The 20,935-nt window shown below is 38.1% G+C and overlaps 2 protein-coding genes across 24 annotated transcripts in view; one reads left to right on the top strand and one right to left on the bottom strand.

The window, feature by feature from the left end:
- NCOA3 (nuclear receptor coactivator 3) overlaps positions 1 to 20,935 on the top strand; it is a 95,441-nt gene that overhangs the window by 49,407 nt on the left and 25,099 nt on the right. For 8 of the 12 annotated variants that reach the window (XM_074553892.1, XM_074553897.1, XM_074553889.1 and 5 more), the window contains 5 exons: positions 252 to 548; positions 2,051 to 2,155; positions 2,522 to 2,747; positions 2,974 to 3,148; positions 3,708 to 3,849. In XM_074553892.1, the coding sequence (XP_074409993.1) occupies positions 252 to 548; positions 2,051 to 2,155; positions 2,522 to 2,747; positions 2,974 to 3,148; positions 3,708 to 3,849 (945 nt within the window). Of the gene's footprint in view, positions 1 to 251; positions 549 to 2,050; positions 2,156 to 2,521; positions 2,748 to 2,973; positions 3,149 to 3,707; positions 3,850 to 4,812; positions 8,986 to 20,935 lie in introns of those variants that run through there. The other 4 variants (XM_074553899.1, XM_074553891.1, XM_074553896.1 and 1 more) reach the window with 3 other exon arrangements.
- Positions 3,727 to 20,935, bottom strand: part of SULF2 (sulfatase 2) — an 88,986-nt gene continuing 71,777 nt past the window's right edge. For all 12 annotated transcript variants that reach the window (XM_026796439.2, XM_014270601.3, XM_014270597.3 and 9 more), the window contains 10 exons: positions 19,358 to 19,601; positions 17,457 to 17,553; positions 15,656 to 15,750; positions 13,621 to 13,680; positions 13,199 to 13,368; positions 12,576 to 12,718; positions 12,231 to 12,354; positions 11,707 to 11,737; positions 11,359 to 11,415; positions 3,727 to 10,333 (listed from right to left, as the gene is read on the bottom strand). In XM_026796439.2, coding sequence (XP_026652240.1) covers positions 10,303 to 10,333; positions 11,359 to 11,415; positions 11,707 to 11,737; positions 12,231 to 12,354; positions 12,576 to 12,718; positions 13,199 to 13,368; positions 13,621 to 13,680; positions 15,656 to 15,750; positions 17,457 to 17,553; positions 19,358 to 19,601 — 1,052 coding nt within the window. In that variant the 3' untranslated portion in view covers positions 3,727 to 10,302. The remainder of the gene's footprint in view (positions 10,334 to 11,358; positions 11,416 to 11,706; positions 11,738 to 12,230; positions 12,355 to 12,575; positions 12,719 to 13,198; positions 13,369 to 13,620; positions 13,681 to 15,655; positions 15,751 to 17,456; positions 17,554 to 19,357; positions 19,602 to 20,935) is intronic.

The following is a 20,935-nucleotide window of genomic DNA, read 5'->3' as shown; positions in this document are numbered from 1 at the left end:
ACAAATATGGCTTGAATGGTGACACTGGTCTGCCTGTGTATGCAGTGTGCAGCAAAACTGATTTTAAAAAGAATTATTATTATAAATCACTTTTGCTATTTCATTAGTTTGGTGACAAAACTAACAGTAGCTGTCCATGCTATGTTCTACCCAAGAAATGGCTGGGTGGTGTATTATACTTAGTTAGCTTTATTGCTACTTTAGAAATTCTATATATACTGCTAGTGAAAGCACTTCTGTATCTGTTGAAGGGACAAGCTTTGGAACCCAAAGAAGATTCATTTCAAGGTCAGGAATCTTCAGTTATGATTGACCAGAAGCCTTTGTTATATGGTCAACCCTATCAAGGGCAAGGGGCAGCAATGCCAGGAAGTTTTAGTAACATCCAGGGACAACAGCCGTCTTTTAATTCATTGATGAATCAGATGAGCCAACCGAGCAATTTTCCTCTGCAAAGTATCCATCCCCGAGCAAATGTGATGAGACCTAGGACCAACACACCAAAGCAGCTACGCATGCAGCTCCAGCAGAGGCTCCAGGGACAGCAGGTAATTTTTTGCTCCTACTTTTACACTTCCTTCATGTTTCAGAATGGAATCACTTGCACGCAGAATTGTGTTGCTTTACATATGTAACAACAGATGACTGAGAGGGTGGATCTTTTATTTTGACAGTGCTTCTCATTGAATTGGCTGGTGGCTGTAGGAGTAGAAGAACATTTATTAGGACAAGTGTTTCTCCTTCGTCAGCCTCCCTAGCTACAGATTGGATTGGTTCCTGCAGCACACAAAATGATAGATCAAACAGTGCTTTTGTGCAATGTAAACTCTGCATGATCTCTTTATCTGTGTTTAGTATTTTTTTGGAACCTCACAGATAGCATTAAATCGGAGCTATATTTATACTGTAAATCAGGTGTTACTTCTTTCTCACTGTGTTTTCTAACTAATCATTTGGGCTTAGTGATATAGGGGTTTGCTTTCCATTTAGCAATTTGATGTCATTTTAGGTATTTTCTTCGGATGAAAGGTGAGAGAATAGATACAACCACATAGATCTTAACACTAGGTTGAAAACACTGCTTAAAATATTGGTGCATGATTTCAGCAGTGAACTCCCCATGTTAAAATGCAGGCTTGATATTAAATACAGTGTACAAATAAAATTAGGAAAACTGAACTACTGCTGTGTGACATGGTGTGTTAGCAGAATACATGCAGGTAACACCAAGGCAACAACAACACACAGCAGAAGTACAAAGGTTAGGTTTATTCTGTCATCCTGGATTCGAAAAAACAGAGACACATACACCGCTAAGCTCATTTTAGAAGGGGCAAAAAGTACCCAGGCCTGAGTCCTGCATTCCATAGCAAAAGGGCCTGGAGCATGCACAGTCCTTCACCAACCAGGCTTTCCTTTCATATCTCTAAATCCTCTTATCTCCCTTCCCCCACCTTTATGGAGGCCCAAGTATATGGGAAAGGCTTTTAAAAGTATTTCACAACATTTTGCTATATTTTGTAAGAAAATTCAGTTTCTTCTTTGTAGACAGACAACATCCCAGAGCAAACATAAATAAGTGAATTTTCTCAGCCAGAGTATTTGTTAACATCTCCCTGGTGCCTGGTTGGTCCTTGACAGAAAACAATTCTAAAAACAACCCCCTTTTCTCTCTCCTTACCAATCTTCCACTTTTCAACCCTTTCCTTTCCACGCATGGAACGGCACTGCTAGGAAATACTGTGTTCTCTCTTGGTTTTCTGTGACATTTATTGTTTAAAACAAATAAATAATCTGCTCTTTATTCCTAAAGAGAGATAATTTAAGGAAAATACAAAACCAAAGCCTATTAATGCTGCACTGATTGAAGGCTTTTTCTTTTTGGTGTTTGAGCTGTTTAAACAAATTGTTTAAAGACAAGTCAAAAATTAACCATTGCACTTTATGGATTCAAGAGGTCTGTAACAAAAGTGTTTTTGCAGGACTTGCCGTTACTTTTTTCAGATACTGTTATTTTCAAGCTAATAGTGCTAAAATGTCTTTTTCCAAGTTTATGAATCAGACCCGTCAAAGTCTTGAAATAAAAATGGAAAATCCAGTCAGTGGTACTAACTCAGTGATGAGACCAGTTATGCAGCCACAGGTGGGATCCCAGGTAAGTACTTCCTACAGTAGCCATCTGTTTAGAATTTCAGCCTTCTTTCATGGCTTTACAGTATTCCTCTGCATAATTTTTTATAAAGGGTTTTTTTTGCCTCTCTTATTGCTGAGATTGCTGAGGGATTTGTTCAGTAGGTCATGCTGTCAATTCAGTATGCCAAGTTTTTCGTGTAAATTTCATCATTTGTTTAGCACTAATGACAACTTAATGAAAAGTTTTGTCTTAATATTTTGATGATTATTTTTTGTTTATGGGTTTTCCTTGACTTGCCAGGTCTTAGGAATGAGTTTGATTGACTCTGACATGATTTTATTTGTAAAAACATCTTCTAATATGATTTTTCTTCTCTTTGGGGGATAGCAGCAAGGTTTTCTTAATGCTCAAATGGTGGCTCAGCGTAACAGGGAACTAATAAGTCACCATTTTAGACAACAGAGGATGGCAATAATGATGCAGCAGCAACATCAACCTCAGGCCTTCAGTCCACCACCAAATGTGACAGCCTCAGGAAGCATGGACAGTGCTTTGACAGGCCCTCCAATGGCTCAAGTTCCTTCACAGCAATTTCCCTATCCACCTAATTATGGTACTAGTACTAACATGTTTGGCTTTTTTTTAATCATTTGTTTGGTTTTCTTTTCCCTTTTTTTATTAATCCAAACTATCTAAATACCAATCATTATGAAAAATGGACTATACTGCTACAAAAAAGGATGACTTTTCTCCTTCCAGCTACTGCAAGAAGATGAATAGAAGTACTAGGTAATGATAACTGAAGTATATTGTATCTATCTCCTTTGTTTTATTTTAAGGAATAAGCCAACAACCCGATCCTGCATTTAGTAGAGTATCAAGCCCTCCCAATCCAATGGTGTCATCAAGAATTGGACCCTCCCAGAATCCTATGCTGCAGCATCCTCAGTCAGCAACAATGTACCAGTCGTCAGAGATGAAAGGCTGGCCCTCAGGAAGCATCCCCAGAAACAGGTGAACTTCAGGATTACAACCTGTTTCTCAAAAAGTCTTTCATTTTGCTGAAAGTAGAAACTATGTTAAATACCATGCAGCAGGAAAAGCATTTACAAGAGACAAAAGTAACTTTCTAGTGTCTGTATTGTCCTTCATCCTGCTCTGGTTTAGGAAATAAAATGATTATTTTATCCTTAGCTCCCTTGATTCATATTGGACCTCTACAATCTTTGTAACCAGAAGCAACATTCAGTCTTTCAATATTACTTAATATTTAAAGAAAAAATAACTTTGGGGAGGGGGTGGAGAAATACAGAATATCAAATAGTATTACGATAGATGATACAGCTCTAATAGTAGCCTCCAAAAAGATTGCATTAGGCATACACGTACAACTGCATTTCTAAAAACTCAAATTCCTCTTGGGAGGGGAGTTTCCATGTTTAACAGATATTAGGTAAAACTGAGTAAATGTGAAAACAGTTTTATATTTCACATGTTGACAGCTGGTGCAGGGAAGGCAATACACCAGTGTGTAGACCTGGAAGGTAATTTCATTTGTCCTTTTGTACTTCAGTTCTTTTTCCCAGCAGCAGTTCAGCCATCAAGGTAGCCCAGCAGCATACAGTATGATGCACATGAATGGCAGCAGTGGCCATATTGGACAGATGAGTATTAATACCATGCCTATGTCAGGACTGCCTATGGGTCCAGACCAGGTAAGATTTGCTGACTCTTTTTCTCTTGAGTACAGTCTGCTTACATCCATTCCTCCTGCACAATCCTGTTCTCAGTTATCCTGTTAGTATCTGTGGTCCTATTAATTTTATGTCCTAAGAGATACTTTCTTTTTGATGATACATAAGCAAATTCACAATGAGGCCAAGCTGTATGCTGGGATTAGCTTTGAAGTTGACTTTGAAGTATCATGGATAGGACCAAGCCTTAAACTGCACAAAGGATGATGAAATACTTCTGAACCTGGAGAAACCCCAGAAAAAAATCCATGGACATTGTGAAATGCATCTTCAGCAGATCTTGAAAATTACATGTAATACAAGTCAGGCTAAGAATCCTGCTAGTGCAGTATCCTTCTTGCAGACACTGATAATGATACTTGCCCTTACAATACCTTAGAATAACTTGTGTATGCATAGCCAGAAACAACGGAAAATTTAGACCCCTCATTTAAGATGAAAATGTGCTAATAACAGGCACTGAAAAGAAAGCTGAAATACAAAATACACTTTTGCCACAGTCTTAACACAAAATGCCTGATGAGCAACATAATACTGACAAAAGCTAAATCTATTCAAGTAAAAAGTACCTAATGGAATTTTGTGCAGCATACCTGAGGAAGGAGTCAGAATAATGAGGACTTCTGGGGGTGAGTAAAGTTTTGGAGGACTTTGATACAATGAATGCCTTTTATAAGTAGGAGAATATTAAGGTGAAATGTCAGATTTTCCAAATCTATATGACACAGAGATACCCAAATAGTATGTTTAGGAAATTCTAGGACAGCATTTATCTTCTAGAAATTTATTTTCAAAGTGGAGCACTAGAAAGCTCTTCTGCTTCTAGGCACTGATTGGCAGTAGTTCCTTCTTCCAAATGCAGAATGTAAATCATTTCTTCCAGCAAAGATATCTTCTCTGATGAAAGTATCTTTTCTTTAACAGAAATACTGCTGACATCTAGAACCACATCTTCAAACAAGAATGGTTGAATGCACTAGTGTTATAAAGGAAAGTGACACATTCTTCATGGCAAGTCATACTGGGCTTAACAGAAACCAGTGATAAATTTCCTCACCCAGAGGAAAACAAACCAATAAAAACCCCTACCCAACAAAAATACATTTTAGTAGAAGCAGCCTATGAATTACCGATGATGTGGGGTACAAAAAAAAAAAGTCATTAATATTTTTGGCACTCTTCCTCTAGGAATGTGAATTTGGTAATGCCATTTTAATAGATTTGATGAGTAGACTCCTGGAATACTTTATCTGTTTACTGTAGCTATCCAAAGCCCTTTAGCCCAGGCAGACAAAAGTGCCTGGAAAAGTCACAGTGGTAAGAATTTCCTGATTTCTCTTATAACAATATCTGACAGAGAATGTAGTTCTTAGCCTTCTCTCTTTCATAAGAATCCCTGAATAGAAATGCTGCTTTTAGTCTCTTATCCCAAGAGTCAGGGATTTCCCAAGCAAAGTAGCAGTGCAAAATTATTTGGCATGTGCTAGTCCAAAATCCTGTCTGTTGAAGCCAAGGGTTGAAAAGAGAGGATAAACAATTTAAATTATTTAAACACAATTGTGACTAATACTTAGATATTGCTGTGCAGCTGAGTGCACTTTATAGAGGACTATATAATGGATTGATGCAATGTCTTTGATAAGGACTTAATATGAAGGTAGGGTGTACTCATATTCCTTCACAAACACAATCTCTTAAGAATTATTTGAAAAGACTGCATAATGTAATGTTTTCTCTGTGTGGAAATTAGAGCAATAATCTTTCATCTTTTTCTGAAAAAAGCTTCAGAAAACTCAAGGCAAGACACTGCAGCCCGAATCAGAATTTTGCAGTCTTTTTTTGTGAATAAATTTTGTAAATATGATCTTTAAAATAATGTATTATACATATGACTTTTATAGGTCACTAACTCATTTTTGCAGAGTTTGTGAAACTAAATGTTTAACAAAATTGATTCTGGAAACTGAGTGTAGTTGAGGTCCAAATATTTTTTTTTTTAATTACATTTAAGGACTTTGAAGCTGGGTGACTTTGGCCCACATATTTATCTTCTTTGGTCTTCAACACTTCATTTATTTTTACATGTTTAACATAGAGCTTTTTATAAAAAAATAGACCAGTTGTTGAATACTTTCTCCACCTCTGAGCACTTTTGTTACATTTTTTACCTAAGGCAGTTTGACACGAAGGCCCTGCTCTGTAAGATCTTACAATTTGTCAGGACAGACCTGTCTGTCTATAACAGGTTGCCTTTTCAGCTGATGAATCTGGATTGTGTCTTTTTGGTCAATTTTAATGAACTCTAAACCTTCTTTGAAAATGTTTGTCTGTTGCAAAATACTTGTTATTAAGTTACATCCAGAAATCTTTAAGGATATTAAACCACATTTTAACCAAATGTCTACACCACATTGGATTATTCTAATAGTAACAAATGTATTTTCTAAGCAGATTTCTGTCATAGCAGTATTTAGGTGTTGTTACATATTCTTTGCTGATAGCACTGGGGGATTTTTCCCCCTCCATTCTGGGTGCTTGAAATGAAGATCCCTTTGCACTTTTTGCAATTGCAAGGAATTAAACCGCTAAACCTTCCTAAGGGATGACCCAGAAATGTTTAAGGTGTGTGATGCTTCTGTTACGTTGTTCATTGTGTAATGGAAAACTGATTTCTCCCAATTGAGTAAAAGAAACCAAAAATCCCCTGACCTGTGTTTTTTTTTGCTTATTCTTGGTACTGTTAGCAAGATGAGGTTTTATTGCTCAGACTATTCAGTGATTTTCCATTTTAATAGAAGTAAGTTTCACTAGAAATATTCTCATAAATTCATCCATAGCACCTAGCCAGCTGTGTTTCAAAGAGAATGTAGAGTCAATCACGCTACTTCATGTAACCCTGTCTCTTCCACTAGTACTGAGTATATAGATTATCACAGCACTTACTTGGAATTTTCCGTCCAATTGATGTGTCTTTAGAATGCAAAACTTTTAAAAGCCTAAGAAACTTTTATCTTTTCACTTCTTGGATCATATCTATTTGTTGAGTAAGTGCTGCTTACTGAGGGCGAAAGGCAACAGTCCCTTGCATTTTATATCAAATGAGACCAGAACAATATTTATATTTTGTAGTTGGTCATTATACTGATGGAAACTACCAACACCAGTTGCTTTCATTAGGTGAGCTCTTAGACTATATACTGCTACATACATCTTGCAGTACAATTTTTTTTTTAAATTAGTAATTCTATTTATACCTCTATGTATAACTAGTACCTACCTGACTGGCATTAGAAAACCTAATCCTTTTCTCATAGGTTTAGCATGTTGGAGCTTTCCAGTACCTACCTTTTTTTTTCCTGAATTAAAAGATGTTTAGTTTAAACTTGATGAAGGGGCAGCGGGCATTTTTAAAATGCATTGACAGCATATTTCGCGACAGCACCAACTAGTACATCTGGTTTGAAATCTGTTGACATTTAGTTACCACCATCAATTTTGCTTTGGTCCTATAGCAGTACATTTTTGTGGATGTTTTTTAAAATAATACCCACATAACATTATTCAGCAGTAAGAGATGAATTAGCTAGTACAGCAACCTCTGATCACTGCTGCATAAATGAGCATTGTTTTGCTGTGTCTCTATTACTTTTTTGATCACATGTGTTTATTAAACTTCCATGTAGTGCGCTTTTTTCCTTGGCCTAAAATACTGCTTCTGAAGTGAGAAATTGAGACCACATTTTTGTCATAAGACAAAACTTCCTTGAATGTTGCACCAGTTAGCACACCTTTTATTATAGAATTTATGTGCAGACCACCAGATGACAAAATGATACAGCAAGTGTGAAACTATGTAAATCTGAGAGCAATATTTTAAAAAAATTCTCAGGAGAAGGCATACGGTATTGAGAACTGAATCTAAGCTTAGTTTACATTACAAGTATTGCTTGAAATATCTGTATCTTTATTTTGCAAAACAGAGAAATCATAGGGACTGATATAAAAGGGTTGGTTGTAAGGTGTTACTGCCCTTCTGGTTTTTGTGTTTGGATGTTAATAATAATAATGTAAATAAAGGTTTCTATTTATAATCAGAATTTGGTGACACTGTATGAGCTAATACTTTAAGGGTGATTATCCAGTACAGGTCAGAGAAAATTCCCTGCTATCACTGATGAAAAATATATATAAAAAATTATTTACATTTTATCCTAGTTGGCCGTAAAAGCTGAGGGAGTAACAGCTGAGACCTTTCATTTATGAGACAGACATTCAGCACAAACACGAACTAGAATTTATGTCTACTTAAACAGCAAACTCTAGAAGAGCTGAAAGGAGAAGAGGTGGTATCTTTCCCCAAACTTGGCAACAACGTACCTTTCATTAAATACCAGCTGCTTCTTGTGTCACATACAAGTCTCACAGCTCACTATTTTCTATAAAGGGACAAGATAACTTTTCAACCTTCTGCCTGACAAGTAACAGGTGCAGTAACACTGGCCCTGCAGGATTTTAACTGTCACAACCTCAACTTGCCAGAGACTATGAGCTAAATACAAAAGGGCAAATTTTTCATATTCTTTCTGCATGCACACTGGGAATGGCAGATAGCTGAAACTTCTCTGGAAAGCAGAAAAAATGTGGGGGTTTTGGGGAACTTAAGGGTTTTTTTACTTATGTGTGTGGATCCAGGATCTCATAATCTAGTAGATTTTTCTGATAATCCATGAAATTTTTAACAAGTTTAATGAAAACACATGGCAAGATTAAGACAGACATTCAGATTTTACTTGCATAATTAAAAAAAGCTTGCAAGAAAGCTTTGGGTAGTGGATTTGACTTACCACATGTCATACAAATACTCAAGCCCAATCTTACTTAGCATATGTGAAGACTCCACTTCTGCTTTTTGAGCGGGGGTTTTCCCCCCTATTCCTAAATTCAAGTACATTTTTTGAGTATGGGGTTGTGATACCAGGGATCTACATGTCTGGATATAATTCCACTTGATTTTCCGAACGGCAAAACCAGGAAGGGTTTCAAAATAACTTCCATGCTGTATTTTTACACTGCATTTCTACAAGGGCAAGTTAAGTTTGCATTTTGAAAAAATACCTCTTTGTTAGGAGTAAAGGCCACAGTTGGTTGAGTCTGTCCCATAAGCACCCTCAGGCATTTGCCCTTAAACACAGGTAGCAAAGTAACATGAAACAAATGATAAATACAAATCTCACCATTAGTACCTGTACTGCAACTTATGTAATAATGTTCTCATGAAACTACTGAAATAATTATGTACACTGTGCTTTTTTAGTAAAATTATAAGGTTTTTTCCCTGTAAAAACCTTTGAACAGTAACATTTACTTTTCTGCAGACTAAAGTGTAACTAGATTATTGACTACAAGTACTGAACTCCCAGAGCCGCCTTTTTAAAAAATAAATGTAAAAGTTACACTGCTAGGCAAACACTACTTTCTCAAAGGAACTGTTCTAGTTTTGAATGTACAGTATAATATTACCACATAAAAAACCTTCATAGAAATCTGATTGTGTTAAAATTTAAGATGTACATTTACTGAAATTTTTCAGGACCTTTAAAAATGAATAAATTCTGACTTAGCATTTTGAGAAATGGCGTGTGGGCATTACACTTTTTTTAATTAATAAATTTCTTCACAATGTGAAGGAATTTATTTTCAAACAGTACACTGATCAATATTTACACAATCCCTCAAAAAATCTGGCATCCTTTGAATGAAGATGTTCTCTAATCTTCATAGAGGTGACAATACAATGAACAAGTAGATGTGGAACTAAAATGTATCCTCAGAGGAAACTGAAGAAATTCCATGGTGCTGAGAACACTTGGTGCTACTGACTTCAGTTCCTGAATCTTTTCAGAGTTCTCTTGAACATTATCTTTACCCCAGTGTTAAGCAAATGCACCTTTGTTTTCTCAATCTTGCTTTAGGGTTGTACTTGGCATTGAAGTTTTTCTCATGACAACTAAAGATAAAGGTGAACTGGAAATTGTTTTAAGGTCCTGTCAACTGTCTGTGTAAACACTGCCACTGCAGGGGCAGTCCTCTTTGGGATGTGGCTGAGTTTCCTCCTCTGTCAATTCCTGAATCAACGTTGTCTTCTTGAAGTAAAATGCCTTGTGAATTAGGTGAGGTATAATCCAAAGCAACAAAGCAGGTACAACAGTGGATTTCAGAGACCTGTATTTCTGATGGCATTTCCCATAATTTCACTGCTTCTATTGAACTCACTCACCAGTGCAAACATTCTATCTATTTCAGCCTCAAAGTTTATCCAGTCCTTCAGGTGAATGTTGTAATTCATTTAGTCTGTACATGGATTCAAGTCCTGCCCCGTTTGTATCTTCATGGAGGTGCAGCAGCTGTGGGAGATTAGCCCTCCCAGCCTTCCCACAGTTGTCCTCTTTAAAATAAAGCAAATGCAGTTTAGTGTATAACATTGTAGTAGAAAGTAATAAGGAAGGTATTTTTAATGGTTCCATGCAGTAAAAACCAATGGAAACACTGTGAACCACCAATAAAAGCATAGCAGGTGTATGACAGAAACAATTCAACAGTGTTTGAAATTTCAACCTGTACAAAGCTTGTTAATTCCACCTTCATTATGGGTCTAAAGCCAGTCTTAGATCTCTTCAATTAGAAATAAAACCACTGCATTAGATAAGCAACTCTCAGGCAAAAAGACTGTGCCTAGGAAGGGAGTTGCACCTGTGTTTTCCACTGCACAGTTTGAGAGCACTTCATGATTTTTAATGAAGTCTCTTCTTTCTTTTTAAGGAAAGATTCAGAGACAGTAACAGGCAATGGTAACTTTTTAATAGACTTAAATTTGTACCTCATCTTTTGAGCTCTAGCAGTTTGAGAACTGCCAGATCACGATATTTTAAAAGGCAGCTCAGTAAGAAAAAAGCAGTTGTAGATACAAATCTGTCTTATAATCTATTTTCTCTTTTAAATTCTTTTTTCTGCTCACAGCACAAAGGCTGTGGTTGGATAAAGGGCAAGAAAATACATGATGCTGCCTCACTACTTGTGAGAAATTACGGTCAGTTTTGTTCTTTCTGGATTGTGTGAAAAACTACTAGGTAGCTGCTACTAGTTTAAGTTTAGACAAAACTAGTGTACTGGTCTTTAATTTTTATTGGCAACTGACCATAGCTGGTTTCTCAACTGAGCATCTACCTTTACTGTTTGAAATTGCCTTGACTTAAATGCTTCAGGATTCTCAAAAAACATGTACGAAGAGGTTTTGTGCGGCAGTAGTTGTCAGTACTGATGGCAGTATCATATTTCTTGCTTAATTTAGAAGACTTTCCTCCTAAGCATTCTGTGAGAATAGATGATGATGTTAAAATGGTGGTGCATGCAAAAAGAGAAGAGAAAAGTTAAGTAAAAGCTAATGCTTTTGGTGAATTGCTCCCAACTCACAGTGACTTGGCAGATGATGGTCTCTTCACATCTGGCCATTTTCGACGCTGAAACTGCCTAATTTTCAAGCAGCAAAAGGAGAAAAAAGTTAACCATCACCAAGAAAACAACTAGTACCACAATCTGAAAGATGAGGAAGAAGAATTGAGCCAGAATTTTGACTACTAAGATCAGAACACAGTGTAACATTGAAACAAATAGCTCCAAAGTTTCAAAGCAAGTGGGGGGGAAAGGTCTTTCAAACGCCCTTTCAAGCCAGGCCTTTCCATGTGGTTCCCAATCCCGCGCTTCCTCTTTCAGCATTAAGGTAGTACTTCAGAATAATGTAACTATTTTTTGTTAATTTACCTGTACTGCTCGTAGCTTCCATCTTTAAGTCCTAGGTGAGAAAAATTAAAATGTTACCAACAATTGTCTGTATGAGAAAAAATAAAGACTCAAGAAATTTAACAAAATTCCTGATGTCTTGAGTAATCTAGTATGCCCTCCTATCTGATCCTGCACTGAGCTGAACTTTGGAGCAGAACTCTGGAAGTCCCTTCCAGCTTGAACTGACCTGTGTTCAGGTCTGTGAGCTTCAGAGTGGCTGCTAGAGTATGCTCTCCCTTTTCATGAGTATTGTTTCTTTCTTGTCTTCTCCTGCATTCAGCAATATTTATTACTATGCTAAGGGTCTTTCTTCATCTTAAAAACATGACATAACATGAACTGAACATGTACAAAAATCTGAGAATGCAGTTATCACCCTCAGCAGGACATTACTATTGTAAGTAAATCCTAAAATCATTTCGTGACTGATTCAAGTTTTATAATATTAAGAGTATTTTGGGGTTCTTTGGGGTGTTTGTGAGTGCAATAGAAGAGGCACTTACCAAGATCCATGTTTCTGGTTCTTGGGTTGCATTGCTTATACCCTCTGCAACTTCTGAGTTCCATGAGCTGGACATGCAGTTGATTAAGAACATCTCTGTCAAGCGTATTCACTGCATTAATTAGCTGCAATAAACAGGAGGTTCTTCTTAGTGACTATTGCTCTGTAGTTTGGTAACTTTTGAAATACAGCTGGTTTCTTTCTAACAGGAAAGAGCCACTTTATACTAGTTTAAATGATACAGGCCTTAACGTCATCCTACAGCAATATGGCGTGATTTCAATTTATTGGTGACAAGTAACAATGTATTTCTTGAGCTGTGATCCCAAGGTCTATGATCAGATACCTGATATGGATCGGTATTGAGATCAAAATACTCCAAAAATCCAGTAGCAAATTCACAGAACAGGAAGTTGTGGGTCTCGTTGATTGTCCTCAAACACCAGTACGTGTTGTTGTTGGCACTGGTACAGGCACAGAAAGGGCCCACTGCAAATTGAAGAGTTATAAAGACATAAGCTACATGCTCCTGTCTTTAGCACTGCTAATTACTTTCTGTTTATATTACTTTATTCATAGACAGTTACTCTCATTCTCACTCCTAAGCTCTAAAGCAGAGAATGCATTCCAGCATCAGCTTCTTGTTCTGTGCATACCAAATCCACATACTAATTACAGTAACATCTTGTCTAGTTCCTTTCTCTGGTTGTGAAACATTCCAGATGGTGAGATACCTTGCAGATCAGTGTACAGTATTCAATAATCTGTAGCTTATTTGCAGTTAGTTTTACCTCCTTGCCTTTTGTGCAACAATAATGACAACACTGAAAACAGAGATTAATTACCATAGAAAAGACTGTATGGCTTTGGTTACAGAGCTAATAAAACCAGTAACTAATAGCAACCCAACATCCCAGCCCAGCCAAGCCAAAATTTGCTGACCTATTCCTTAGTTTACAGTACTCTTACATGTCCACAGGGGAGCAGTTTGCCAGTGCTGGTTGTCGTGGGTGAAGCAGGTCAGACCAGGCATGCTGCATGTGTCATTATTTTTGATTCTCTTAAGCAATTTGCGCAGTTTCTTCTTCCGTCTCTGCTCTCGCAGCAGCCATAGCCTGTCTTTCTCCTGTAGGGCTTTCCTGCACACATGAAATGTTAGGATCATGGAAACTCTGTTAGACTTGAACATAGCTAAAACACCCCAAAGTAGCTAATAAAATAAGCCACTCAGAGAGAAAGAATCCTCATTTCTAACTTAAATGGTGTTTCATACAAATGGAGATGACTCTGCATTTGTAGAGTCATTGCCTAGTGTGTAACTGGTGTGTACAGACCTAATATTAATATTACATTTTGCACATCCTCTCTCAAAGGAACAGGCCTTCACTTACTTGAAAGGATGAAGACTGGATCCTTTGTGTCTCAGTTTGCTTTTGTGTTTTGAATGGTAACTGGAAAATAAAAACAGCATTGCTGGTGAACAACAGCAAGACAACTGCCCCTGTTCTTATAACATTATCATATTGGATTTGAAGCAGATTTAATCAAGTGTCACTCCTCCCTTCAATTTATTAGTGTATGTGATGAATAAAGGCAGCCTCGCTTGACTGGATCAGGCACTTCCCAGCCTCACTGTGTCTCTGTTTCCTCAGATCCTTTGTCCACAGTGACACTTGGTGTGCTAACACTGCATTGCGATGTACATCCACATCCAGCTACAATTTACTATTATTTTAGTTTTAACTGGTTGTTTCCCCACATGAGGCACATAGAATAAATAGATTTGTAATTAAATTACATTTCTGCAACAGAGTATTCCCTAATTTGTTCTGATAATGACAAGTTTATACTACCCTCCTGTCATTTTCCTTACGAGTGCAAAAATTTCAATACCAGCTGTACTTTGTAGGGCTGGAAGGGGTGTGGGCGTGTCCTCCATTATTACTAGCTGAAAGCTTCAGAGAACCTTGAACAAGATGGCTTGAACTGTCCCAGCAAGAGCACTGTCTAATATATTCAGAGATATGCAGAGTGCAAGCAGACATACACATTCTCACTGGGTTACCACTGCTTTGCCTCTCAAGAATCCCTTACAGTATTTTGCAGAAATTTCCTTTCTGTGGAATTACCAAAGTTTAAAAAAAAAAACAGCCACAGTCACTGGCAATATTTTCTTATTGATAAAGTTACTACATACACAAATCAGTAAACACAAACTTAATTTAATAACTGTTGTTTTCTAAACAGTACATCTGAATTTAATTAGTTGCCAGATTAAAATCTCCTTCAAAATAAATCTTTTAAATTCTTAAAACTTTTGGGAGCTTTCATAAGTTTAATTAGTATAACAAATTAACAAAGTAAGATTATTTAAGAACTATCTTCTTCAGTAAATTTTTTAATCTTGCATAGATGCTGGGCATTTCATCAACTAATTCTAAATGCTAAATCAAAGCAATCGCAATACAAACACTTGACCATATGTAACTCAGATGATTAATTTCTTTGCTTTCAGTGGGATTAATCATCTCAATAATGCTATGCACAAATATAAGTGTATCAGTCTGAAAATAAACATTTTTTACATTTTCTATAAAACATCCACGAAAAATAACTTCATCTTTACAGTACATATTAAGTAAACTCAGTTAATCAGTTTTGAAAGCAGTGGATTATAAACCAATATAAACTTTCTGTTTACCATCTAGAATAATACATCTTTTTTGACATGGGCTCCCATAACCCAAGAAATTGATGATCTCAATATTTTAGTGGATCTGCTGCTGCAACTCTGATGCAGGATCCACATGGGCCACATCCACAGTCCACAACAATTATAAACATCGTATCTGTAGAGTGCGAGGTTTTCAGCATGTTCAAAAACGCATTCCGTGACACCAACAGGACAGAGAAGTTTTATCCACACCCTCTGACAGTCTACTAGGTAACAGGTGCTTTAAGCACAGCTGCCATGCAGTTATGACTCCATTCAGATACAGCTTTCTTTTTTTTGTTGATACTCATACTATTCTGCCACTGTGGCTGCAGTACTCTCAGTGATATCTGGCTCTCAGCAGCCTCAGAGCTGGCTCTGTCATCACCATGAGCAGGAGAAGGTGCTCCTGGGTCTCCTCCCGAACAGCTTTTCTCAGGGGCAAATTCTGTTTGGGTTACCTTTTGATTTTGGAAGATTTTCTGTTGTGCTTATTTGCAGAGCAAGAGCTCAACTGTCCAATTAAACTCCTGCCTGGCAGACAGTGGGCCTTGTACTTGTGCAGCGGCCTGTGTACACTTCCCCTAAATGTGTACACAGGAGTACAGTCAGCACAACTGAACAAACAAGATCCTGATCTCTCCTGTGAGATCTGATAAATCAGTTACAGCTGCACACTACAAATAATTATTCAGAAGTATACCAAAAAATACCTTAGCTTGTTACAATCACACTCTTCAGGTCGCTTCTTCTTTAGATGACCTCTCACCTCTCTCAGGTTTTTTATTTTATTTTGCAAAGTTTCAATCTAAAAAAACAAAGGCACCAAGACAGAGTTTGAAAAAAACCAGCATGATTTAGTGCTATTCTAACCTTCTCAAACTCATTCTACTGTCACCAAGAGCTTCCTCTTCGGTATCTACGGTGGCTCTCACCACTAACAAGCATTTTCAAATTATCTCACTTTCCAGAAGGAAACTACAGCAGGAGGAAGCTGGCTTAGTTTGCCTGCTCTGATTCTTGACTCTGAAAGCAGAATGCATTGCTGCGGGAATGAGGGGACACACAGCTGCAGGTAGACAGACACTCCTGCATCCACTCTGGTTTTGCCTCTCTACAGCACATTCACAAGGCGAGAAAGGCTGCTCAAAGGAAAACAAAGTCATTACATTTCAGTGTGTTCTGACACTGGAAAGGGGATAGGGCAGGAGTGATCTGAAATCCCCTCTTCAGAGGTTTTGAAAAGCAAAGCAGGAAGGTTCTGTCACTTTGCATAGCAGGCTTTAGCAGTGTCTGGACACATGGGATAGCAATCAGCGGTTAATTGTGCCACCCTTGAGGTTTATTTTTAACTGCCTTTTTTTACTGAATGAAACTCCTGCTTTTGCTCAGTCTGACTTACATACAAGACGGCTCACTTCCACTCGGGTATTGCAGGCCTCTGCACAGCAGAAAAATCAAAGTAATCTAATGTGAACAAAAGTCTCTGCAGAGCTACCATTGGCCATCAGTAACCATAGGTGTAGCAGAAGCTCATGACTGTTGAAGCAGAGACAGGGCAGAGTGTTCAAGGAAAATGGACAACGAACCCAGCCCCGTGACCCTAAATCAGGAACACAATTGGACAGAAGTGTGTTCACACTTCATTTCCTTTGACACTCTATATTGGCTTCATTTTCTGAAGAAAAAACAATTACAGGACTGTGGTAATATTAAAATTGCCCTTTTTTAATCTTAGCAGACTAATAAGTTTTTAAGTATTTACCCTGTGTGTCATTCTTTACAAGAAAAGGGGGACCAAGAAGTTCTTACATAGAACTTTACTGTGAATTTATGTAATTTGGTAAGAGATTACAGGACATCCATCCTTTATGCTTCTCTCTGGCATTTGTTCCTTCCTTACCTGGTCCTTAGACCCTCTTTCATACACTATACACATGAAGGGTTTTAGCTAATATTAGTGGCAAAAATGTCAGATAAAGTCTTACTGGCAAATTTCATACAGCAAATTACCTCTAAGTTCTCCATATACACAATCCTATGAAAAAATTCAACTCGAAAGTCCAAGGTTAAGAAAAGCAGTAGCAAGTGAAAGAAATTAATTCTAGAAGCACCACAACTAATGAAGCTCACTTTTCCTTGGGCCTTTATATTTGATACTGAAGGACTGTTTTGACAGGTTCCCCACTGGGGAACAGAACTACTAAGATAATAAAAAGATCCAGATTGATTTTTTTCCCAGGATAGGGACAGCTTTAAGTCTTACTCGCCTGATAAGGCATATGACATTTCTCAGCTTGTGCTTTCAGTTGCAGTTCTGTCCACTCAGCATCTTGTCTTCACAAACTTGTAATAATTTAATTATTTCTGAAATGTCTATTCTGAAATTAGCCAGCAAATTCAAAAGGTTCCATAGAGGTAAAAAGACACCCAGAGGCAGACACAGATAGTCAGCATGATCCTATCACCCCACAGAAAACACCGCTAAAAACACACACGGAAAACATCACTGACCTCATGGTCAATATGAAGTTTGTGGTCCTTCCAAGCTTGCAGTGACCTGTACAGATCTGTGTCACACTGGACAGTATCATTCTCCAGGATGTAGCACCTTGGCATGGAAAAGCAAACAGTGTTTATTATTACAGTGAATACACACACACACACACACACACACAGAGCAATGCAAACAGCTGCTCTTAATAACACAGCTCCAGGACAAATGAGACCATGGATTGGAAATGACATGCAGAATTCAAAAAACAATGTTCATTCAAGAAAATACAAGTGTGCTCTGAACCAGGAAGGAAGTCTGGGTTGCAGTTGCCATGGAAATTTTTAGGTAGAAAAATTCAATGAGAATATTTCTATCAAGCAGAACCTGTTGACTGTTTCATTTCTGTATGTAAATCATGCTACACAGAATTCTTGCTTATTCAATAGACTTTCTGCATAAATAATCATTGCTAATTAGCAAGCACTGAAAGCATTACTCAGAAGCAATTTCTCGATGCATAATTAAGTGATGCAGGGGTAGTAGCAAGGTAAGATGCATTACTACACCATAAAGAAAAGAGAAGAAACTCAAAAAAACAAAACTGAAACAAAGAAGTTTTACTATTTTCTACAAAAGTGATAAAATCTTTCAATGGTATCTCCTTCACTTTGAAAGCAAAACACCCTCTGACAATATAAAATCTTTATGTTTCACTAACTTCTAGTGAAATCCAGTTTTTAAAATTATTTAATAAAGAAGAAAACAAAAAAACACTACTTGACAGATTTACCTGGAAAGTTTATTAGGGGTTGAATACCATGCAGCCATTTCTGAATGCTTGTTTAAATTAAAGATGAATATTTGCAATGTTCCTTTATTTTCTTTAAACCACCTCATGTTGTCCCACGGCCTTCTTTTCTGCTAGGGAAGTCTCATGAATAACGTACAACCTTCCTGACAGTTCCTTGTAAAAATCTGGGATTCGTGCACTAAGGCAGCAAAAGTAAATTTCATTTGTTCCAGAAGAAAAAAACCAGTGACTTATGAGTCCTGAACAGTCATGAGAGCTGGGATAGGAAGGCACAATTCTCTGATGCCTACATTTCGTCATATTGGTGACTTTCTAATTCACTTCTGTCAACAGAAGGCAAATTGAAAACACAGATATCAAGAGCAGCTACCTGGCTCCTGCATGTTTACATGAGCTAGTCATTAAACAATATAAAACATGTAATCAATAGTGATTGGTGGATTTCTGATAGCTCACAAATGGAAATGGTGATAAATGAATTAAAGTACAGCTGAAGAGACATTAGCAGTCCCTAGATTCACCACCAAGGAAGTTATTTTTAGCTGTTAAAGTGGTCAGACAATTGCCTCCCCTCTCTCTCAGTATGTTCCATTTCCCAATGCTTCTAGTCCATCCAACTTCATTCATAATACAGATTTTCCTCTCCTAGCACTGATTACAGAAAACTCTGTACAAAGCAACCAGTGACACCAAACCAGTTCATGCTTCAGTCAGGGCCTTCAGTCTCCAGCCAGGCCAGGTTACCCCACTACACACTCATTTGCAGGAGTATGGCCTCTCCTGGATCATGCAGGTTTAACACCCCTGTTGCCAACAGTTTTGCTTGTTCTCACTGGAAACATATGCACTGATGAGTGGCTACCGTCTCCACACAATGCAGGAGACAAAAGCACTGCTGCAGCTCTTCAGGAGCTTCATGCCCCTCTTCACTGACCAAACTAAAACAAAACTGAAGACTATTATACAAATGGAATAAGAATTTTAGTGAGGCTAGACTGAGTATCCAAAAGGGATGCAACATGCTTAGCACACTTCAACCCACACATTTATGAAAAGCGCAGTCACTTAAGGAGCAAACGTTTTTAAAAACCTAGCATGTGCACTTACCTGTGGGTCACTTTGATCAGACTAGGGGCTGTGTACTCTGCAATGCTACCAGTGCCACTATATTCCCCCGTATCTCTATCTTCCTCCTCGTGGAAAACAGCCCTCTGCACCTTGTGCCGCTTGGTGATGTTTCTTGGTAAGATGGGCTGGTATCCATCCTCTAAAACCAGGTGATAGGCAGCTCCATTCAGCTCAACAGATACAGAACGGATAGAGCGATTCCGGACATAGCTTGGTTTGAATTCTGCATGGAAAAAGTGGAAGAGCAGCAGAAACTGCATGTTACAATTTGTTCCTCTCTGTGGCTCTTTGAAGGAAAAGCCCCAGCCCATACTGTGCTGTTTGGAATTAACTGGATGACAGTGTTTGTTGCAGTTCTCCTGTGAACTGCTGTTTCCTTAACGTCGGCATGGATGGAAGTACCAGTGGGTGGATACCTCAGAGCATGAGAGGGCAGGTACAACGCAAACACAAAAGAATGGCAAAGGGGGAAAAAATGCTGTAGTCCAGCGCCAGTGAGAACAAATAGCTTGTTCAAATAGATGCTTGCTCTTCCCCCACAATCACCAGATGGCAGTCACACCTTAAGCACTAACTGTGACAGTAATGACAGCCAGCCACCCTCAGGGAACAGTTCTTTGTGCTTTTCTGCTGTCCATCCTACAGTTCTTCCCAGCTAGGATTCCTGCAACACATTCTTGGAGTTGTCTCAGCCTGAGCCTTTTCCCAGTTCTATTCTTCAAGGCTAGGGCTAGATCCTTGATTTTTTTGGAAGGGACTAATATTTGAATCTTTATTTTTATCCACATGCAATTCTTTCCCTGATGTGCAGCCCAGACAGTCAGTTTCTCCATGAAGCACCACTCTCCAGTGCTCCCTCAAACTTTGCTTCTGCATTTGCAGCTCAAAAGCAAAATTAAATATTTGTTATGAATTGCCACTGTGCAGTACAAGATTCTCATTGATCTTTTCCCTGTTACTATTTTCCAAAGTTCTCTGTTCCAGCCCAAATCCCCAGAACTCCTCTTCTGCTTGGTCTGGAATGGCAAAAAGAGAACGTAGTTATGAAATCTAAATCTACATTTAAACTTCCCTGCTGTATGATGGGGTCCATCTCTGACTGTATTTCCTGCTCACAACCAGTGACTGCTGAGAGTCACTCATTAGGCACAATCATCTCATTCCTTGAGGAAAAAGTACAACCCAGGTATCACAGACTCTCTTGTGCCCTCTGCCCTAGGGGAGCCTGGTATATGAGGCTTGTATACTCTGTATATGAGGCTTGGAATTACCACAGATATTACTGGAAACAACTGAGTCCCTTAGTTCCTTTGGTCACTTCTCATTTAAAGAGACAAACACACAGCACACCTCATGAGATGGGACTTCCCTCTGCAATCTGATAAAGGCAAAATTCAACCAATGTGCCAAATGAGAAGATCGCTCCTTCTTGCCGTCCCATGCTCCACAGAAAGGCCAGTTTCTTCAGTGGGATAATCTCTCCAGCAAAATAAGCAGGAGGGAAAGAAAATATGGAACCGGAGGTTGAACACCCAAAATTGACAAAAAAGTACCTTA

This window comes from Zonotrichia albicollis, chromosome 17, assembly GCF_047830755.1.
Source record: "Zonotrichia albicollis isolate bZonAlb1 chromosome 17, bZonAlb1.hap1, whole genome shotgun sequence".
NCBI lineage: Eukaryota > Metazoa > Chordata > Aves > Passeriformes > Passerellidae > Zonotrichia > Zonotrichia albicollis.
Note: the sequence above shows the minus strand (reverse complement) of the source record. Positions and strands in the feature narration are given on the sequence as shown.